This window comes from Athene noctua, chromosome 10 (genome assembly GCF_965140245.1).
Source record: "Athene noctua chromosome 10, bAthNoc1.hap1.1, whole genome shotgun sequence".
In the NCBI taxonomy this organism is placed as follows: domain Eukaryota; kingdom Metazoa; phylum Chordata; class Aves; order Strigiformes; family Strigidae; genus Athene; species Athene noctua.
Window position 1 is genome coordinate 609,726 of NC_134046.1, and position 21,607 is coordinate 631,332.

Below are 21,607 nucleotides of genomic sequence, written 5' to 3' on the forward strand. Positions count from 1 at the left end.
TCTAGTCCCTGACTGCCAGCCCTTCTTTCCCCTCTTTGAAATTTGCTGTCTGATTAGCACTTTTGCAGATTTCCATAACATCCCACAGTTCCCGAGCCTGAGAGCCAAAAAGCCAAACAGAAATAGTATCTCGGTGGCGGAGCGCTGGCCAGGCCTGGGGCCGATCCTGCCCGCGCACGCTGCGGCGGGTCCGAAGCGCCCGCGCGGCCCCGGGCTGCCCCTTCCAGAGCGGCTGCGGGAAGGTGCCGCACCGTCAGCCCTGGCCCGGGCAGCCTGTGCTGCTTTCGGGCTGTAACGAGCTCCCGCGTCAGCAGGACTCGCGCTCTGCTCGTGTGTTTGGAGGCGGCCGTGTAGCCGTTGGCAGCCCTCTCACCTCTGGCTGGGGCCAGAGCTTCCCACGGGGGGGACGGGGCAGGCTCCAAAACCCAGCGCTGAATTTAGCCTTGGGCTCGTCCCCGCTGTGTGCTCACGCACGTCCAACAGAACAGAGTTCCCGTTCGTGGCAGGGCCTGTCAGCGCTTCTGGTGCAGGGTCAGCCTGGCGGCGCGGGGGGAAGGCAGGTGCTGCAGCCGGAGATGTCCCCGTGCCCGCATCGTCCCCTCGCCTGTGATCTCCTACTCCTGCCTTTCTCGCAGAAACTCAACTCTTCCTTATGTCTTCTGACACTGCCACCACCGCGTTTGCCATCCTCAGCTTCTCCACGGCCCCACGACGTCTCATCCTCCCCTGCTTTCTGGAAGCCGTGCTGCCTCCGTGTCCCGCACCCACAGCTCTGCCTCTCTGAGCCCCTTTTGTGCTGCGTGCTCAGAAGGAGCATTGCAGGAAGCCGTTAAACCCGGGCAGAAGGCCCGAGGAGCTTCCCCGTGTTCATAAAAAGAGTTGCCCTCGGAAAAGAAAGCGGGTGCACCATTGGCACAGATGGTGCGTGCCCACCTACAGCCCTGCTGCAGCGTCTGATCGTCAACCGCGCCGAACGCAGCCAAATCAAAACTGACATCAAATTAATTGCTTTAGCAATTATAGGGCAATTAGAATTAAAGAATGACCAAGTCTTAATTAAGAAGCAGATTGAACAGGATTTAGCAGCTCCTAGCTGAGAAATATCAAAATCATTCGATATCTGTTGTCTCGAGTAGGATTTCAGATGGCAGGAGTGTTTGTGCGGGGCGTGTGTGATGCTCAGAAAGTACATAAATGTGCAATAATTTGCACTTGCCTCATGGGAAGGAAATCGCACATGAACATTAGGGAGAATGGGATGTACTCCAGTACTGAAAAGTTTCTTAAGAAAATAGCTTATGTTTTACCTGCACATCAGCGTAGCAGGCAGAAGTGGCTCAGAAATCTGGCGTTAAACCGTGCAGCTGAACCGCATCACAAATAGCTGGTCCCCGTTGTGTTTTATGTTTTCATTGCAGCAGCGTCACAATTCACCTCTCTCCCATAAGATGAAGTTTGATGAATGTAAGGAGTTAAATGGTGTGTTTGCTCGCTGTCGCATGGGAACAGCTTGTTGACCCTGATCCTCTCTGTTTTGCTGTGTTCGGGGCTCTGCTGTGGTATGACAAGTATGAACACCAGTTCCCAGAGCCACAGCACACGCAGTGGGCTCACTTCCATGGATTTCAGTGGCAAAGCAGGCAGCGCAAGGAGGCGTTCAGCTGACACCTTCCTGAGAAAGCTGGGCGCCCAGATGTCTCTGTAGACACGGATTTTTGTGCGCATCAGCCCCATCCTTGCCCTGCTGAGCGCAGTACGCTACAGCCTGCGCCCCGTCAGATTGCAAGCAGGGTCCCTGTACTGGGGTATGGCAGATTCTCCCTGAAGTTCATGCGTTATTTCACATGTAAATGAATGCGCATTTGTGTTTTGCTGAGCATTGTGCATGCACAGACCTACCAGCACAGCTATGCCTGTGCCCCTGCGTTCTGCGCAGCGCCCGAGCGCGCCGCCTGTGACACAGCCCGAGCTGGCACAGCCAGCCCGTGGCGACCCACAGCCCCGCGGCACCCACGGCGGGAGTCGGAGGGGCTGTGTTGGTGCTGACAGTCAGTTCACCCTCCCTGAAAGTCGCCTGGGGCTGTTGTTGGCTGTTACGGCCTCATCCCCATCTGCGCTGTCACGTTGCCACGAGTCTGGAAACTTCTGAACAGCCTCAGAGAGGTGCTGCTGGGAGCCGGGGCACCGTCGGTGTTTGTGCCGAGCCTGTCCCCGCCACGCGCTGGAAGGAGCTGCCACCACCGGGCCCGGTTTGCTGACGTGGTCTTTCCCTCCCCAGGAGACGGTCGGCGAGCCCTTCTTCCTGCTGATCTGTGCGATCAAGCAGCAGATCAACAAAGGGTCCATCGACGCCATCACGGGGAAAGCCAGGTACACCCTCAACGAGGAGTGGCTCCTGAGGGAGAACATCGAGGCAAAGCCGAGGGTGAGTACCCGCGCCCCGCGGCTCTGAGCCGGGGGGTGGTTGTGCGAGAGGCTGATCTCGCCGACCGTGTAACCGACAGACCCGCGCGGGCACCGCGCCGCTGCCGAGCCTCAGCGCTGCGGAGTGGGGCTCGTGCTGACGTGTTTCCACAGCTGTCCCTTGGTGGGTCACCCGAGTAGCTCAGGTTAGGGGTGGAGCGAGGTGAGAAAATTTGTTGTGCCACTTTCAGAGAATTAAAGCAAGAGGTTTACCATTCCCAGCCAGAGAGCCCCGTCCCGAGCAGCGGGAAGGTGCTGGCTGTGGGACCGAGTCCTGGGCTGAGGCTTTGCCCAGGCCCTCGCCGGAGTGGTGCTGAAGAGCGGTTCTGGGAAATGAGAACAGGGCGGAGCAGGGCCGTGCCTGGGAAGGGCTTGGCTCCCTCCAGCGCCTGGGTCAAATCCTGCTTTCAATTACCTGGCATAAATCTGGAGCAGCTTCACCACAGTCAGTGGGTTACCCCAGATGTGCATCACCGTAACTCAGAGCAGGTTCGAGCTCCACATCCTCTGCAGATTCCTGTTACCAATTGACCTGTAAATTTACAGTGCAGAGCGAGAGGGGTTACCAGCGGGGCGCACAGTATTAGCTTTCTCGGCAGAAATGGTAACTTCATAAGTCTGAGCAGGGGAAGCACAGCTGCTTCCTCCTTCCTAGGAAGAGAAAGGAAAGTATGAACAGGGTGTGTTGGAGGAAGAAGAGCAACCACAGGGTTAGTGCTAACTCCCTGGCCATCCCCCACACTGCTGGTACCTGAACCGCAGCTTTAAAGAACACCTGCACAGTCTGTGAAATAACATCTTCCTCTAATGCTGTGGAGAAAACGGGACTTCACCTGTGCCCTGACAGTGTTCCCATGCAAGGATGCTCTGTCCTGGCACTGGGAGGTGGCGTTTGCAGAGGACCCTCCGAGCTGTGAAGATCTCGGCCACAACTGGCGTGTGGCCGGGTGTCCTTCGAAGAGGTGGGGGGAGAGGCCGCGCTCGTGGCGTTTGGCACCTGGACTCTGCCTCTCCTCGCTTCGCTGGCAGGGCAGCCTCTCCCGAAAGAGGAGAGGGTTGTTTATAGGAAGAGTTGCTCTCGTTGCCCTGCAGCTTTCCACTGTGGTAGCCGTGCATCGCTGCGGTCCCAGCAGGCTCTGGTGGCAGCCTGCAGCCCCGTGCAGCGCCTTGGCCCGCAGTCCCGCACGCTCTCGAGCAGGTTCCTGGGTGGTGCTGGTGGTGGGCCCCAGCATTGCACAGACCTACGACGTGCCTAAAGCTTGTTTAAACAAAGGAGCTTGGCCTATTGCGTCAGGGAGAGGCTGAGCAATGAGCCTTGGCGGTCCCATTAGTCACTGGTCGGAGCCAAGAAGCTGAGGACATGGCTGGTTACGGGGGCTGACCTTTTCTCCCGCCCCCAAGGTGGTCCCTGCGTGTCGGGGTAAGGCCCATTAGCGAGGCAGCGTAAGAGGAGGTTGCAGCGTTGCTCCCCGGGTCCTCCTGGCTGTGTCAACAAATGGGGCCTTCAGCCTCCGGGGGCCATCAATCAGCGCCGCTCACCAGCGGTAAAGTCTGTGCGACCGCCTTTGTTCAGCCAGATTTCCAGCATCATGGGGCCCAGTGAGAGTTACGTGGGCACCGCAGCCTCCGGCAGAGCTGGACAGGTCACCCCTAACTCGGCCTCTGCCTGCAGAACCTCAACGTCTCCTTCCAAGGCTGCGGGATGGACTCCCTGAGCGTCAGGGCCATGGACACGGACACACTCAGCCAAGTGAAGGAGAAGATCCTGGAGGCCTTCTGCAAGAATGTCCCCTACTCCCAGTGGCCAAGGGTGGAAGACGTCGACCTGGGTAAGGACCAGATGCATTTAAAACCAGATGAAACGCCTGATGCTGCATGGTAGCTCTTGGTGTGGATCAGAGTGCAGGGGGAAGCAGCGCTGACAAGAGAGCAGATGTCAGGGCAGCCTTTTCCTGGGGATGGTTTTTAGGGATGAGTGATGGGACCAGATACTGGAGGACAGGAATAGCTGGGCACATCACTGGAAAGAAGCTTTAGGAAAGCCCAAGTGGAGCAGTGGGATGCTTGAGCTTGCACCCTTCAAAGACTGTAGTTTTAGCTGCACAACAGGCACCCTCTAAACCCCCCCGAGCCTGCTGATGGCTTCTGAATACTTGCTAATACTGCCCATAAGCAGCTATAATTGAGCCCATGGACTCTTGTCTGGCCATAGGTTCAGATCTGCCATTTGCCTATCCCGTGGCCAACCCCTTCCAAAATTTAAGAAGTCTCCAAGCCCTGTGCTGGTAGGAGAAGCCCAGGCTGTCCGTGGCGGCTTGGGGCCTCGCTGTGGGCCGCAGGGACATGCCCTGGTGTGACGGTCAGCGCGGTCAGTGCCAGAGAGCCCCGCAGAACGCCCTGGCCCCATCCCTGCCCCTCGCCGTGGTGACGCGGCGTGTCCCCGCTCACAGCGCCTCACCCGCCTGCTGCTCCACCAGGTGGGTTCCACATGGCTCCTGGGGCGAGACGGGGAGAGGGCAGGGGGAAGGTGAGCCCCGTCTCTCCAAGCAGAGCCTTTGCCACCTCTTCCAGCTCCATCCAATGCTGCTCTAGTCTGGAAACCCCTCACTATTTCCCCTGCTAAGGATCTGCGCTGGTCTGACAGAGCCCCAGAGGCTTTGGCAGGGGGCTGTGCCACCCCGAGCATGGCATGGCTGGTCCCCAGAGCCCCAGGCCCATGGCACGTCCCTCCTTCGGGCGGGTGGCTCACTTCTCCCTTCTCTGTGTTCAGAGTGGTTTGCCACCAGCACCGACAGCTACATCCTCCGGGACCTTGATGACACCTCGGTGGTGGAGGATGGCAGGAAGAAGCTCAACACATTAGCACATTACAAGGTAAACCCGCCAGCTTTGCTTCCTCGGAGCCTGCCTGGCCTCGGGGGGAACTGTGGTTCCCCCTCCAAAAACAGGATCATCAGGACGGAGCAGGGAGGTTGCCATAGCTCCGTGAGAGCTTCCGGGGAATAGACATCTGCCCTGGCGAGAAGCTCGTTAATATTGCAACACACTGAAACTAATTAAACACTCTTCATGCAAAACAAGTTACTACTGACAACAGACAGAGGAGGGGAAAAAAAGCTCCTATTCCCAACGGCCACCAGCTTGGCTGATTAGTATCACTCTGCTCTTGATCCGTGCTCCTGCTGAAATCACTGGCACAATTGTCGCTGCCTGCCCTGAGAGCAGGGACTAGGGATGCTGTCGAGGAGCGGAGGCCAAAAATGTGGGGAAATGTGGCGAATCAAATTGTTGTCTTGACCGTTTTCCCTTCTAAAATTAAATGAAACCAGAAATTCTTACATGATTTCCATATTCCCTGGTATGCCTGGGAGCATAATCCTCACTGGCCTGTAACAGTGCATGGAAAATCAAACTCGGAGCTGAGTACTCATTAATATGATTATTATCTGGGTAGCAGCGGAGCGCGGTGCTGGCAGGGTCCCTGCTGCGCCCGGAGCCCCGCGCAGGGGGTCCCCCGCCCCGCGGGTCCGGGCTGCGGCCGCGTGTTCCCGCTGCGGAAAGGCAGAAGCACCCGCACGGCCCAGCGCTCCCCGCTCTGCGAATCACCCGCCGTCCACATCCAAAAACGTATCTGGGTTACATGTGTTTGCCTGCTGCCCGCTGGGTTTGAGAACCCCGCGATCTTGTGTCTGCATTGAAAGGACCCTTCCCACGCGGGGCAGTGCTTTACGGACAGTTTCCAAGCTGGGAGCAGGGGCAGGGCAGGCGAGGGGATGTTCGGGGCAGAGCAGCAACCGCACCAGCACCCCGCGCTCCCGGGATCTCCCCGGGGCCGTCCAGGCTCCGTGGGAGGCACCGTTAAGGCTTCGGTCGTCAGTGTCTGCTCTTCCCTTCCTCTGCAGATCCCCGAAGGGGCGTCGCTGGCCATGAGTCTGTCAGACAAGAAGGACAGCACGCTGAGCAGAGGTAACCTCTCGCTTCTCTTCCCCTGTTGCTGGGGGCTGGGCAGAAACCCTTGTGCTTTTGGAGGGGTGTCCGCGGCCAGGGATGGGGAGAGCTGGCTGCCAGCCCCCCTGCCTGGGCGCTGGGGTGTGGCGTTAGCCCGTGCAGGCTCTGGTATTGCCAGCACTCCTGGAGCACCCTGTCAGGTGGAGCACTGGGCAGAGCTGGGCATTGCTCGGGCCACCTTTGTGCTGGGGAAGACGCTGAGCACGGACTGGGGCTGCCACCACCGAGCACGCTGGCCGGCGGCAGCCCGGCACATGCCGGCAAGCCCTCGGGGTCACGGAGGGTCTGCGCTGCTCTCCAGCCCACGCTGAGGTGTTCGTGTGGGGCAGAGAGCGCCACGGAGCTGCAGCAGACGTTCCTCCCTCCTTCCCACGGGCTCCCCTTGCTAGGGCTGGGCGATTCCTGGGGCATCGCCATGCGGGGGTGCCCCTGTGCTGATGCTGCGCTCGTGCCCTCTGGGTCCCTCTTAAAACACCCCTCAGGAGACCTCAGGTCCTCCTTAAATACCTCCTCCTGCGGTATTTGCCACATGCCCCAGAAGGTGATAAACAACCCCAAAACAAAGCAGCATGCTGAGGTCACTTGGGGATCACCAGCTCAGTGCTGGGGTTCTTGGGGAAAGCGAAACGCCTCCTGCCGTGGAGGGCGTCTGCAGAGGCAGGTTTTGGTTTGGGTCCCCTGACTGAGCTGCTTCATCTCTCTCTTACTCTTCACAGTGAAGGATTTGGACACCGAGAAGTACTTCCACTTGGTAAGATGCTGCTCCTGGCTGCGCAGGCTGGTGATACGCAGATGGTGGCTGCGTGGTGGGGAGCCGGCAGGGTGCTGGGGGCAGGGCTCCTTGCGGCAGTGGGGGGTGCCCACCCGACCTCCTGTGTATTTCAGTGGACGTCACCTTTATGCTGGCTGCCCGGCAGCAGCCGGAGGAAGCTCTTGCAAACAGGTGTCAAAAGGCCTCTGGTCCCTGTGCGTGTCCCCGCCCCCTGCGCGCAGCGATCCCTCGTCTCTCCTGCACTTAAGTCTGTGGGTCCTGGTTTTCAGTGTGTGTAATGAAAGGAGAAAATCTTCTCAGCCTTGCTGATATTAACTTAATTCATCTCTGTGGGCTAGAACGTCAGATGTGATGAACAAGCTGGATCAGAGCTCGTTAGTTTTCTTCAGAAGGGCTCGGAGAGGCGCAGAAAGGTTATCTGTAGACAAGCTTTAGTACTGTGGGACATAATAAAAAATTACCAGGATGACAAAGTAATTGTTGTGCCTGATCTGGCTGTCAGCAGCCAGAGAGAGTTGAGGAGCGCCGGCGGTAGCAGCCGGCACAGCCTTGGTCAAGTCACTTACCGGGAGCTCCTGGCACGCCGCCCGCCTCCCCGGGCTGGGGAGATTTATGAGTTCCTGCTTGTGCGCCACGCTGGAAGTACAAAGTGCTAAACATTGCTAAAAGCTGATAAGAAAAAAAGTGTTAGGGACAACAACAGTATTTTATAGCCTGAATTTTTTTTTTCTCTGCTAACATTTCCGTGTGCAAATAGCGTACAAACACACAACATGTGCACACGTATGTACGTGCAGAGCAGGGAGGGAGAAGGGGCGGGACGCTGAATGTGCACACCTGAAACGTCGCCAAGGTGGACTTAAATGGCTTGCTAGGTCATTATAGTAATTAATTGACCTGAACAGTGGAATATTTAGCTTTGTTTTTAAAAAGGCCAGGATAGGAATACTGTCTGATCACTCTTGCAGTTTTTCCAAAGCTCAGAAAAGCTGGTTTCTGCGGAAGCCCTGTGCTGGGAGCCTCGAGTGCCGGCACACAGGAGTGCTGCAGGGACCAGGGAGCCGAGCAGAATAACTTGCAAACTGAGATTGATTGTTTCATTTTCTTTGCCTAGCTTGGGAGAGGCAATAAAGAGCGCAAGAGAAACAAATGTCAGAAAAACTGAGCATTATGAATCACTTTTTTAAAGCCATATAAGGGTGTATTTGTAATACAGTAACTGCTTTTTAATTGAATTTTATAAGCAGTTGAAATTTTATACTTAAAGGAAAATTCAGCATGACACTTCCAGAGCGGAGCGTGCTGAACATGTGTTTTATATCGACCAGGTTCTCCCAACCGACGAGTCGGTTGAACATAAGAAGTCCCACAGGCAGAGCCACAGGAAGAAAGTCCTGCCGGAGATCTACCTGACCAGGCTGCTCTCCACCAAGGTGGGGGACGGGGCCCTGCCCGCGGCGGGGGGGACGGGGCCCTGCGGCGGGCAGCGAGGGCCCTGCTGCGGGCCGGGGCGCCGCGGGGCCGCTGCCTCGCGAGGGGCGAGGGGACCCCTGTCCCGGCGGCTGGAGCGTGTCCCGGGCACCGCTGGCTCCTCGGGCTCCCTCCAGCTCCCCAGCTCGCCCTGGGAGCACGAAGCCCCGCTCCTGGGAGCGCCCCGGGCTGCGCTGGGGCCTGCGCACTGGAGGGGGGTGCTGACCGCCCCAGGGCTCCTGCCGCTCGGTTTAGCCTGGACCCATCTCCCCAGCGAGAGATCCCGCTGGGAAAGGAGAAGGAGATGCTCAGCTGGGGCAGCCGGGGCAGTGTCTGCACGATCTTAATTCAGATTTGAACTTCCTCGCTCCCTGCGAGTGCTCAGCTCCAGCAGTTGGGCTCCCAGCCCATCTTTAATCCCAGCATGATGCCTTACTGGAGCAGAGATCACAAGAATGGCCAACAGTCTCCAGGCTTCTTTGTATTTACTGTGCAGAACAGTCACAGATGTGAGACCCTAGCAGTAAGAAGGAAAATCACAATGCCAAAAGAAATTAAATCCAAATGCAAGCTAATTATATCACTATGCACAAACAAACCTTTCCCTCCCTGCTTCGGCATCCCCTTTCTCTATCGATTTATCCAACTGGCAGCAGAGGATTTCCCCCTGTGTGCAGCAGTCTCAGCCCCTCACACTGTTTTCCTGGGCCCGGGTGCTGCTGCTTTCCCCGCTCTCCATCGCGTGTGCTCGTCCCGCAGGGCACGCTGCAGAAGTTCCTGGACGACTTGTTCAAAGCCATTCTCAGCATCCGAGATGATAAACCACCTGTGGCTGTGAAGTATTTCTTTGACTTCCTAGAGGAGCAAGCAGAGAAAAGAGGGATCACGGACCCTGACACTATGCACATCTGGAAGACCAACAGGTTTGGAAGAGGAAATCTCTTTTTTCTTTCCTTCCTTCCGTCTCTCAGGAGCAGCAGCTGCTAGACCTTGGTGTCCTGGACTAATCATTACATTGCTAAAAGTAGAAGAGGGACTGGGAGAACCAGAGGGGTGGCGGCAGGGCAGTGAAAGATGAGGCCAAACACAGGCTTGGAGAGCTTTGAACAAACCCAGCTCAGGGGAATGGCGAGCTGGAAGAGGAGACACAAGCAGATAAAGGGCAGAACGAGCTGGCACACAAGTACAAATAATTAGAGGAGAAACAGAAGAGGGATGGGATGATGGGAGACAGCAGTGGTGTTAGCTCCAAGCACTGAAGATCTGAGACAGAGTCCAAAATCATGTCAGGTCTTAAAAACATCATGGAGATTTTAAAAACAACGTATTTGGCTCCTTTTCATTTGCTTTCTGGCTTTTCAGTCCTTGGGGGCAGTTTTCCAGACTTATCTCTGTAACCAAGCTGGGACTCCAGGGTATTCACAGGACTCCGGGAGCTGGTGCTGTGACAGGAGCGTGCTGGCAGGCACTGCAGCACTGGGGACCCGCGCTGAGGGATGTGATGAGCAGCAGGAATGGGGTTGGGGAGCCAAAGTGAAGGGGGGAAATAGGGGAGAAACCGGAAGATTTAACCGGAGAGAGCAGGGAGCTGGGAGGGAGCGTCAGGGGGAGGCTCAGCATTTCCAAGGCTCCAGGGACTGTTTCCAGCCCAACATGTGAAAATTAAACCCGAATTTGGCTGGGATAGCAGGCACAAAGATACAACCATTGAGCTACAGATTTGCCTACCCTTCATTACCTTTAATTGCCAGTAGAGCAAAGACTTACAGTGGCTTTCACTCCTCAGCTGCTGCGGAGGGATGGTGGGCAGGGCGAGGATATACTGAAACTGTTGTGGCCAAATGAGCAGTGAAATAACTGAAGGAAAAGGTGATGAGAGCAGAAAAAAAGACACATGAAATGCATTTCACGGGGCCAGGCTTACCATCAGAACCAGATGACAGTTACTGTCGGGGAAGAAGGGGAAGGAGCTGACACCATTGCTACAGAAACCAGCGAGTGGGGAGCCTGAGCCAAGAGCCCCGTGCAGGGCAACCCGCCCCGTCTCTCCTGGAGCACAGGGAGGAGGCTCAGGGAGCTGCTGAAGGAGCGAGGGTGGACAAGGCTGGACACAAAGTCTGTCCGTGCCGCGTGCTTCAGCCTGGAAGAGGGTGGAGACGTGTGCCTGCCCCGCTAGCCAGGCAGGGGGCCGTGCTACCGGCATGTGATGAAAGAGCAAAACCTGGATCCTCTTTTTTTTTTTTTTCCCCTCGCTTCACTTTCTATCATCAGCTTTCCTGCATTTCCTCCCGTCTCCCTCTGGAGTACAAAAATTCACCCAGTGTGTGTTCCTGGCTTGTTTCCTTCGCAGCCTACCTCTGAGGTTTTGGGTCAACATCCTGAAGAACCCCCAGTTTGTCTTCGACATCGACAAGACAGACCACATCGACGCCTGTCTCTCCGTGATAGCCCAGGCCTTCATCGACGCCTGCTCCCTGTCCGACCTGCAGCTGGGCAAGGTACCGACGGGGGGGTGGACGTCTTGCTCCTGCCTGGGGCCACGGGCCAGCACAGGTGGGCAGGGACTGTCGGGGGTCACCCAGCCCGACCTGTCCCCACAGCAGGGCTGCCTGGGACCCACCTGCTCAGGTTCATGCAGCTGAGTTTTTGGTTCTCCCCAAGGATGAGGTTCTCCTGTCCCTTCCCCACCACTTTGTTCAGGCTTGAGCTTGAAATTTGCACCCCCAGGTCCCAGACATGGGTCAGGGCAGCTTTAGGGGATGACATTAATGTAACCGTCCCATCACAGCAGCTGAGGGGCGGCGTGAGCTCCCAGTGGCAGGATGGAAAATGTCTCAGCTTCAGGTGAAGCTTTAACCATGGTGGTGGTTTCTGTGAGCCACTCGCCTGGCGCAGCCCTGAGAAGCCCAGGAGGTGACCGAGCCTCTGTCAACACGGGCTGCGCCTGCCCAGGTGGCCCCCTCCATCACACACTGGCCCCTCCAGCGTGCAGCCAGAGCCCGGCAGACCCATCACACCCTCCTAGGGAAGCTAAACCCACAGGGGCCACGTCTCTTCTCCCACGCACCGTCCTGCAGGGTAGTGAGACGTCCAGCACTCGTGTTTTCTCCCGCTGGCTTGGCCGAGCGCAGTGTTGACATTTGGAACTTCCCAACATAAATAAGTTTTATTAAGAAATGCTGTAAATTGTCGCCCACTCCCCAGAGGCTGGTGGCAGCAGAGGGGACCCTCCGGAGAGAGGGGCAGAGGTGGGCGCTGCTCTGCGCTCCCCCAGACCAAGAGCAGCAGGAAGCCTTCGCTGGGAGAGGTTGATACTGGAGGAAGATCTAATGAACGCTTGATTTTTTTGTTTGTTTGGGTTTTGGTCTCTTTTTTTGCATATGTTACGAAACACCTACGATTTGTCCTTGTCAAGCTGTGGATGAGGGGAAGAGGGGTCAGCTGGAGTCAGACAGCAGATGGAAACATTTCTCAGGAATACAATAGCATAAGTGAAGGAATTGTTGAGTAATGTGGGAAGAATAAATCCTCAGCATAAAAATCAGCTTGCATATACACGCAGCATATCGCTGAACGTTTTCCAGGCTGGATTCTTCCCCTGGTTTCAGCATGTTGCTCTCGATACTGCAAACGTGAGAGCGGGCTCACTCTGTACATCTGCAGTGTGCAAGCAGTTAATAAACCAGTACCCATCTCTTCCTAATACAGAGTGGACAAATCAGACACAAATTAAAAAAGAACTCAGAAAAGAGGCAGCATGGGTTTCTTTTGTGTTTCTAAGGGGAAAAAAAAGAATGTTATGAGCAGGCTCTGTAACTTGGCTGTATTCCTGTAATGCCTTGTCATTGGGTTTGAAAATAAACTGCTGTGGGATCTGGTGCCACAGCCTGGTGCCCATTTCCCATTTCCCCTGCAGCATTAGCCAGACTACATATTGCAGCAGCAGATTGCAGCTACCCCGGGCTTCCTTATTTACTGCCCGACGCAGCTGAAGACGCTGCCTCTGCGGCTGGAGCCCCGCCGTGCTCGTCTCCTCTGGAGATCCTCCCTCCCCTCTCCACCTGCCCGAGCGTCGGGAGCAGCAGCAGCCCCTCGCTCCGGTGTCGGGCGCGCTGCTCTCACTCCCCTCTCTGTCCCCGCGCCCGGGGCCGTTTCCCTTCGGGATGCAGCGCGAGGCCAGTCGGCCAAGTTCATTCCCAGGGTAATGATATCAGCGGGGCAAGATTGCCTGGAGGTTAAAATCATTCATGCTTGTGTTTGCAGGGAGTGCAGGCAGGGTTATGCCTTCACTGGTACAACCCGAGTGTGTGGCTGGGAGGTGAAGACGGCTTTGTCCAAGCTGACATTAATCAAGAGAACTCAGTATTTTCTGTTAATTACTTTTCATGCACTCAATATAGGCCAGGCAGGCTGGGTTAGCCAATGCAAAATAAATCAAAGCTACATGAAAAATCCAAGAGGAACATTTCAACTGGCAAAGTTCAGCTTGTAAGAGAGCTTTGTTCTTCCGTTTAAATCAAACTGGCTGCTCAAGAGACCCGAGTAAACGCACGCACAAGCCTTTCCCTCGTTACCCGTTTCCACAGGCAGAGCCACGGAGCACAAGTGTTTCATCCAACACAGCCGTGCTACACCTCTGCAGAGCATCACCTGGCAGCGAGCCCCCTCCCCTGCCCCCGTGTGTGTTTTTTAGCCTTCCCTGGCTGAAGATTAGAACACCTTCACACAGTCCACCTCCACGGGCACCGGAGCCGATGGACATTTAGCTCGGGGTAGGAAGAAGGGCAGCGGGACGGCGCTGTGGCTCCGCGGGCGGGCGGTACCTGCCCGCAGCACCTCGGTGTGTTGGAGCAGGCGCCTCTGCCATCGCCTGGTCTGTGCCTCGGCGCCATCCCCCCGCACTCCTGTCCGGGTGAAGCCAGGACCAAAGCCGTGGTAGCTGGTTCCTGAACCCGCCACGGCTGAAGTCGTGTCTGATGGTTAGCACTTTGGTCAAACAGGATAAGAAGTTTTCAGGCAGGCACGGTGTCTGATTTCAGTATCTCGCTCTAGGACTCCCCCACCAATAAACTACTGTACGCCAAGGAGATCCCCGAGTACAGGAAGATAGTGCAGAGATACTACAAGCAAATCCATGACATGCCCCCGCTCAGCGAGCAGGAGATGAACGCCCACCTCGCGGAGGAGTCGCGGGTAAGGCGCTGGGCTGCAGGCGCGGGGGGGCTCGGCCGGTGCCTGCCCCCGGGCTGGGGCCGCCAGGGCGAGGAGACCGAGTCCGCTCGGCTCTGGGCGGTGGCAGGAGCTGGGAGCGGCAGGGCCCGCAGGTGGGCTGCGCTCAGCTGCCGCTTAGGGGCTGGAAGGAGCAAACAAGAAAGGATATTTTGCCTCAAACTTCCACGCACAAACTTCATCTGACCCAATTCCGAGCATCTTCAGTTACTGCCAGAGCTGCAGTAAACACCCACGAGTTAGCTTGAACCTAACTGGCTTTGGCACCACTGGGAGTTGGAAGCGAAATTCAGTGCCAAAGAGCCGGGAAGTTTGGGAAAGGATCTCTGTGGCCCTGCAGCCCCTGGGCAGCCCACTGGCAGCCGGCCCCGGTACCAGCCACGGGAGCTGGCAGCTGCCCCCCAGGTCCAGGCCCTGCCAGCGACGCAGCACAGCTCCCTCCAACCCAACCGTCTCCCCGCCGTGTTTTAGCTTCGGCCACCGAGCAGGTTTTTTTCCGTTGGCGTTCCTCTGCCCAGTGCTGCTGCCCCATCCTTTGAAACGGCTTTGAGCGCAGAGGGTAAACAGTGCTCCCAAGCGTGGGCATTGGAGGCTGGCTTTACAAAGACTGGAACCATTTCTGATGTGAGCCAATGCACCTTCCTTAAAGGAGTCAGTCAAAAGTCCAGCGACATCAATGCTACAGTACCAAAAATACCCAGGCAAAGCCTTCTTTTCATCTAGTTAATGCCAGCTGATTGGTCTTGAACTCACTTGCTGCATCACATTAATATTCCTGCCCTCTTTTTTTCTGTCTTTATAAAGAAATACCGGAACGAATTCAACACCAATGTTGCCATGGCCGAGATATACAAATACGCCAAGAGATATCGCTCCCAGGTAAGTGGGTCCAGCTGCCCCCGGCCCCACGTACCTGTGGAGGGAACAATGAGGGGTGTGTTGAGGCTGAGCGGTCAGACGCCTGCATCCAGTCCCACAGAAAAGGGCTTATCGGTTTTTGCATAATCCCATGCACATATGTAATATACGCACACACAGACGCACCTGCTCTCCTATCCCTTGGCTGACGGCTTCTTGGAAGAGAAGACTGCCTGTTCCTGGCTGATTTTAGCAGCGTTTGGCTGGGCCAGACTGAAGCGGGGCTGCCCAACTCTAGGCCCACAGAGGAGGGCAGAGCCCCCCAATGCAGTCACACCCAAAATCACTTGCCACCCCGCACCAAGGCACCGGCCCCAGCTGCCTCCTGACCCCCTGCACCCCCACACTGTGGGCTCGCTCTGCGCCATCAGCTTGATGACTGTTTTTTGGGTGGCATTCCCCTTGCCTCCCACCCCCGGAGCAGGGTCTCACTGTGCCCCAGAGCGGCTGGAGGGTGCTGGGGTGCGTGAGCAGGGGGGCTGGGGGGCTCTCCCCATCAGCAGTGGGGCTGGGATTCGGGCTCAGCAGGGCTGGGGTTGGAGCGGGGGAGCTGGGCACCCGCACCGCCGCAGCCACCAACCTGCCCGCGTCTCCTGCAGATCGTGGCCGCCCTGGACGCCAACCCCACGACGAAGCGCACCCAGCTCCAGCACAAGTTTGAGCAAGTGATTGCGCTCATGGAGGACAACATCTACGAGTGCTGCAGCGAAGCCTAGGCCGGCCGCAGCCCTGGAAGTGACCTTCTCAGCAGCGCAGCGCCGCAGGGGACCCACCTTCAGCTGCGGACGCACCGCGGGTCGCCTCTGCCAGGGTCGTTCTCGAACCAGCCTTGCGGTGGGGGTGGGCCTGGCCCGCGGCTGAAGGGCTCCTTCACCTAACAAGAAGCCACGAGACACCTTTCCGAGCAGCTCAAAACCCCTCTGGTCTGCACTGTGGCACCCATAATTTATTTGCTGTTGCCCGCCAGAAATGGAGACGTGACACTTGTGGCAAGCTCAGTTCACTGCTTCCCTCCGGTCAGCGCCAAGCGCTCAGCGGCTCCCTGCACCCCTGTTTGTGGTTCCTCAGGACGAGAGACGGGGCTGCAGAAGCCGTAACCAGACACAAAGCAGAAGGGTCGCCTCAGGGAGTCACGGGCAGAGACGGCGAAGGCCATCGGAGCCACGCTTGAGCTCCCTTCCACACCATTCCTCTGACATCCTTGTTTTTCCAACACTAGGGACTCTGTCAGCTGTTCACTGTCTGCTGCATTCTGTGTATTTTTGTGCCTTTTAATTTTTGTACTGTATGTGTAAACATAACCACTCCTCCATCTGAGACTTGGGCAACACAGGGAACTCGGGGCTGAGACAGAGCAGTTGCTTCCCCAGTGGCTAAGGCATGGCGAAAGCACTTTATCCCTTAAGGAGGGAGCGCGGTACCCGTTAGAGGGAGGGCAGGGCCGTTCCCCTTCCCCGGTTCCCCGCCTGCGTGCACAGCGAGCTGGGGTCGCGGGGGTAGGCAGCTGCCCCCCACCTGCCAGCCAGCCGGCCCCAGGCCGTGCTTCTGCCAAGGGGAGCGGGCGTGGGGGGCTCCTGCCCCGCTCCCCGGCCGTGCTGGCTGCGCCCGCGGCCCGGCTGCCCCCGTAACCTGCTCCTGCCAGCGGGCGTCAGGTCCTGCCGGGGGCATCCCCCTGCCTCTGCCCCACGCGCTCCCGCATCCCCCGCCATGAGGTCGCACGGTCGATGCTGCGGTGTCCCCCCACGGCAGCTCGCTCCGCACCCGGCCCGCCGCGGCTGGCACCCCCGAGGGTGCGGGTCTGCTGCACCTTCAGGCTTCCTTCGGCCCCTGAGGGCAGCGGGAGGGGACCCCATCCCCTGGCAGCACGGTGCTGTCACAGGGCAGCCCCAGCGCCCCGCGAGCAGGGCCCCACCGCGCAGACAGACGCGGCTCATCCGAGACCCAGAAGCTCCCCCTGCCGCCGGGGCAGAGCCCCCGGCCCAGCGGGGTCCCCACTCCTTCCTGCAGGCGCCTTCGTCCGTCCCGCAGCCGGGGCAGCCGCGACCCTCTGCGGGGGCTGCGCCGCAGCCGGGGCCACGTGCAGGCAAAGGCAACCTGCCCACGACAGCTAAACCCAGCCCCAGCCACCGCATTTTCTAACTGCCAAATTGAAAAGAAAAGAAAAAGTTACTACCTCACTCCAGGCAGGGTCTAAGGTGAGCCTTCGTTACTCATCCAGCTGGCAAGGATGCGACCTGGTATTAGATGACTTTGGTCCACCAAAAGTCCTCCTGGGTGACTCACTGCTGTGGACAGGTGGCCTCCATCCCATCGTTTCCAGTAATGCCACATTTGTCAAATTGGAACATCAGAATTGTGTATGTGTATATAGATATCTATTTTAAAACAAATGATAGACTTTATCCAGTATGTTAAAAGGGGGGGGGGATAGGGATGGGAGGGAAAGGGGAAAAGCAGAATTTTTTGTGGTTTGGGTTTTTTGGGGGTTTTGTTGTTTTTGGTTTTTTTTTTTTTTTTTTTTTTTTAAGAACTACAGAAAAAGTACATACACTGTGGAGGTTTCAATGTCTTTGCTGAGGATGTGGCTTCAGAATAGAAACTCTAAGAATGTAGCTGGGCTACATTTTATTTTGAAAGTGATTTCACAAAAAGTTCTTGAATTTTTTTTTCCTTTTAGAAACTGTGAATAGCTGCCAGAGATATAGGCAGGCCCAGCACAGGGAAGGGGAGGGTGAGAAGGACCGAGGTAGCAGAGAATGTTGAGCTTGGCTGGAGGTGAGGAGAGGGCCATGGGGCAAGAGCCCCATGTTGTGACAAGGAAAGGATACAGGTGAGCCGATAGAGTTTGCCTCCACATGATGTGACTGGGCCACGTATTAGAGCCTATTGCTTTATTATTTAATTTTCTCCAAAGCAAAAAAAAAAAAAAAAAAAGAAGTAGTTGCTACAACCATTTTAAAAGAACAACTTTAAAGAGCAGAAGCTTGAGGGCTTGTAGTGTTGCCTTGAACCCCCAAGCCCTTTGTAACCTGTTTTTAAACTTTGGCACGTGTTGTGGGTGTAGTGCCCTTACCTGCTGTGTAGTGGAAGTGGCAGACTCTTGGAAAAGCCTATCTTTGTAATAAAACAAGGTGCTGACACCCGCCTGGTGCCATTCCTGCCCCTGTGCATGCAGAGGGCCCACGGCGCTGTGGGTGACACCGTGGGCGCTGCGGGTACCAGACCGGGGCAGCAGCTCAGCCCATCACCCCCGTGGCCCCAGACCGGGGGGGGGAGGGGGGGGGGGTTTACCCCTCTGGGCCACAGAGCCCCGGCTCCCCGCAGAACACGCTGCAGCCACACAACACTCCCGCTGCCACAGCTCCCACCGAAGGGCAGCGGGAGATGCCGTTGAGGACACGGCCGGGCACGCGAGCCACCCGCAGCGACACCAAGCCCGGGCACCCTCACCTCTGCCAGGTGCTGTCGGCCCACGAGACGTCGTCATCCCCCAGCCCCGGGGAGCCCCGCGCCCGCTCAGCACCACCACCAGCCCTCGGGGCTTCTGGCTGCCGCGCGACACCCGGCACAGCCCGTGGGTCTCAGTAACCACGGCGTTGCTAAATCCTCCCTCCTCACCTCCCCCAGTGAAAGCTGCTCCTTTCAGACACCAGAGGGATTTTCTTTTCCCACTAGAAGGTTGATTCTAAATCCAGCCATTAAACGATCTGGCCTTTCAAAGCGAAGAGCCTCGTGTTTCTCACCGGGTGCCTGGTAAGGGAGGACACAGCCCCCGCCCCGCTCCGGGACGTTCCCGCGGGCGCGCTGAGGTGACCCGTCACCAGGTGAGCGATGGTTCACCATCCGCTCAGTCGCTGCTGCGGCATCCCCCACCCTGCCCCTGGGGGGGACACACGAGTTCCAGCTCCATTAAAGATGGATCAACACGGCCAAGGCTGATGTTTAAAGAGAAGTTAGTTTGCTCAGCTCTTGCTTAAGCCCCAAAGCAAGGCCAGGAGCCTTGGAGGGCATTGGCAAAGCCAGCTGAAGATTAGCAAAATCCTCTTTAGGAAGAGAGTTTTACTTCCACTTATTTTCTCCTGCCCAGGAGGACTATAACCCTTTGCATTATCAGGCTGACCTTCAGAAGGGCTCTGTTCTGCGCAGAGCAGGAGAAATTCAGGCATTTGAAGTTATTAATGATATCATACGCTGGCCCACAGGAGCTAGCAAGACAGGTTTAGAGGTGGGAACAGTGACACTGATAGAGAACAAGAGCATGAGCAATGCTGCAGCCTACAACAAACACCCAAAACTCCTTTTCTGAGCCCTAAAACACTTCTATCTTCCTCTTACCGTGGTTAGAGCAGAGGCAGCTCCCCCGGTACTGGGGACCCTTCCCCATGGCAGGCACCCGGACCTGCTGCCCCGGAACTCCTCTAATCCCAGCTCAGCCCGTCATTAGCACAAGGGCAGCCAGGAGGGCAGCGCCCTGACACCGAGGCTGCGGGCACCATGGCCCTGCCTGAGCGTCGCCGTGCCCAGGGGTGTCACGGTGCCCCGGGGCCCCCTGCCCAGACCATCGCCACAAGAGCAGGCACAGCAGGCAGCTGCCTGCAGCACCAGGGCTGGGGGATTTTGGAGATGGGAGCAGATGGGCAGAGACCCACAAGCAGGGCAGCGCTCACACCATTCCATGCAAGGAGTGGAAAAACTTTATTAGCAGGATGCAAACACAGAGTTAAAACCTGTCCTGCGGACTAAAACCAACCCAGACTCCGAGGGCCCAGCTGGAAGCAGGGCAGTGGGCTGTCCAGAACCATCTATGGGGCTTTCCTGCCTGCTGCGGGGGGGGCTGCCTTCTGCAGCCCACCCTGCCCGGCTCCTGGGGTCACCCGGGGCTTTTTCGCCTTGCCTTGGCCCCCCTTCGCCTTGGGGGCATCTTGCTGTGCCCCCTTGGGCCCCTTCTTCTTGCCCTTTCCCACCAGGGCCTTTCGGGGCCCCCTCACTCCAGCACCCCCAGGGCTGTCGCCATCACCCCCTCCTCCCTCCCCAGCAGCCGGAGCCGCGGGGGGCACCGAGCGCCCTTTGCCAGGGGCCCGGGGGCGGCCGGCAGCTCGTGGGGGTTTTGCTCCATCACTCTTGGGCTTCACTGCTGCTGGTGGCCGGGCCTGGAGGGGAGAAAGCACCTCAGGCAGCTGCCACGCCACGAGCCACCCCCCAGCCCCACTGCGCCCTACTCACATCCACGGGCTTCGCGCCCGGCTTCTGCTTCGCTGCTGGCGGCTTCCGCTGCGCGGCCCCTGCGAGACACGGGGTAATGGGTGAGCCCAAGCAGGGGCCCCTCCTCTCGGCCAAGGCAGCCTGGGGTGGCTTGTGGCTCTACCAGCCCTTTACCTTGCTGCTGCACACCCGCCACGGGGGCCCGCGGGGGCTTGGTGGTCCCTTTCCGTCCTGGCTTCGGGGGCTGTTCTGTGCCGGGGTCTGCCTGGCCCGGTGGCTGCTTGCGCTGTGGCTTCTCGGGGGCTAACTGGGGGCAAGAGAGGGGTGGGAGCGGGGCCAGGCAGCACCTTGGCCCCAGCCCCCTTGCCTCAGGGCCAGCAGCCCCCTGCTCACCTTGAAACGGCCGGTGGCCCCCATGGCGGAGGAGTTGGGGGGCCGCACCAGGTCCCCACGGCTCAGCCCCTTGCTCAGCGCCCGCTTCAGCAGGTACTTGAGGCGGACGGGGTCCACAGTGGGGTAATTGGCCAGGATGAAGCGCTTGATGGCGATGACGGAGACACCCTTCCTCTGGTCCTGGGCCCGCAGCGCCTCAATGACCATGTGCAGGGTGGGAGGGCGGGGGGAGTGCCGGCCCCGGGCCAGCAAACCTGGCAGCTGGGCTGTGCCAGAGGCCTTGGCTGCTGGAAGAGGCATCTCTTGGGACCCAGGCCCAGCCCCAAGGAACTCGTGCCCCCAAGGGCTTGCAAAGCCCCCAGAAGCCAAGCAGCCACAACCCTGCTCATCCCTGTGGCTTCACAGGGACCGTGGCCACCAGCCCCACAGCGCTCAGCAAACCCCTTACCCGTCTGAGGCTCCATAGCAGCAGACACTTGCCCAAAGCCCCTGGCCCAGGCAGCCCCAGCTCTGTTCACAGCACCACTGCCCTTGCTCACAGGCTCACATCACTCCCAGCTAATTTATCTGATTAGCACCCAAACTGCAGGGGCTGGTTAGCACCTGCTAATTGCCCTGGCTGCCCCCCGGGGAGGGAGCAAGTGGCTGGGAAGCCAAGTGCCCTTTGCCAAAACTTTGAGGGGCCTGAGGGAGAAGGGGCAGGTCTGAGCAGAGGGTTTGGAGAGGGACACGTCTGTGTCATGGCCATGTTAAGAACAAGGCCTCCTGCGACCCCACGGACGCTTTCCCCGCCGCTGCAGCGGTGTTTGTGCTCCTTTCTGTTCTGCCCACGCTCGCAGGGCGAGAGCCTGCCACGGACTGTTCTTTGGTGTGGGGACAGCGTGACTGTCCCCAGCCTGGGGACTGCTGTGTTTCTCTACAGGGCACCGTGCCAGCCCCTTCCTCTTTACGTGGGAGCTGCGAGGCTTTGTAACGCCCTGCCCGCCTGAGGAAGGGCTGGGATTACGCCATGTCAGGGCCGGTTCGTGGCCCGACTCAGCGGACACGTTACTGCGCCGGCGTACGTGCAAAGCGCTGCCCAGAAAGACCTTTGTCAAGGTCTGCGCCGTGTGCTGAGCCCAGGGGCCGGACCCGAGCAGGGGACCGAGGGGT

General features: G+C 58.0%; 2 protein-coding genes across 4 annotated transcripts in view; one reads left to right on the top strand and one right to left on the bottom strand.

Annotated features, from left to right (window-relative positions):
- PLXND1 (plexin D1) overlaps positions 1 to 17,993 on the top strand; it is a 78,333-nt gene extending 60,340 nt beyond the window's left edge. For 2 of the 3 annotated variants that reach the window (XM_074914744.1, XM_074914745.1), the window contains 11 exons: positions 2,279 to 2,425; positions 4,136 to 4,292; positions 5,234 to 5,337; positions 6,366 to 6,429; positions 7,188 to 7,222; positions 8,572 to 8,676; positions 9,473 to 9,636; positions 11,064 to 11,211; positions 13,766 to 13,906; positions 14,747 to 14,821; positions 15,460 to 17,993. In XM_074914744.1, the coding sequence (XP_074770845.1) occupies positions 2,279 to 2,425; positions 4,136 to 4,292; positions 5,234 to 5,337; positions 6,366 to 6,429; positions 7,188 to 7,222; positions 8,572 to 8,676; positions 9,473 to 9,636; positions 11,064 to 11,211; positions 13,766 to 13,906; positions 14,747 to 14,821; positions 15,460 to 15,576 (1,257 nt within the window). In that variant the 3' untranslated portion in view covers positions 15,577 to 17,993. Of the gene's footprint in view, positions 1 to 2,278; positions 2,426 to 4,135; positions 4,293 to 5,233; positions 5,338 to 6,365; positions 6,430 to 7,187; positions 7,223 to 8,571; positions 8,677 to 9,472; positions 9,637 to 11,063; positions 11,212 to 11,917; positions 13,743 to 13,765; positions 13,907 to 14,746; positions 14,822 to 15,459 lie in introns of those variants that run through there. The other variant, XM_074914746.1, reaches the window with a different exon arrangement.
- Positions 17,994 to 19,651: 1,658 nt separating this feature from the next.
- H1-8 (H1.8 linker histone) lies at positions 19,652 to 20,919 on the bottom strand. The gene is made up of 5 exons (XM_074914619.1): positions 20,904 to 20,919; positions 20,456 to 20,739; positions 20,237 to 20,369; positions 20,084 to 20,142; positions 19,652 to 20,010 (listed from the first exon to the last, which is right to left on the bottom strand). The coding sequence occupies exons 1-5, from the start codon at positions 20,917 to 20,919 to the stop codon at positions 19,663 to 19,665; spliced, it is 840 nt and encodes a 279-aa protein (XP_074770720.1). The 3' UTR covers positions 19,652 to 19,662.
- Between the last annotated feature and the right edge of the window lie 688 nt (positions 20,920 to 21,607).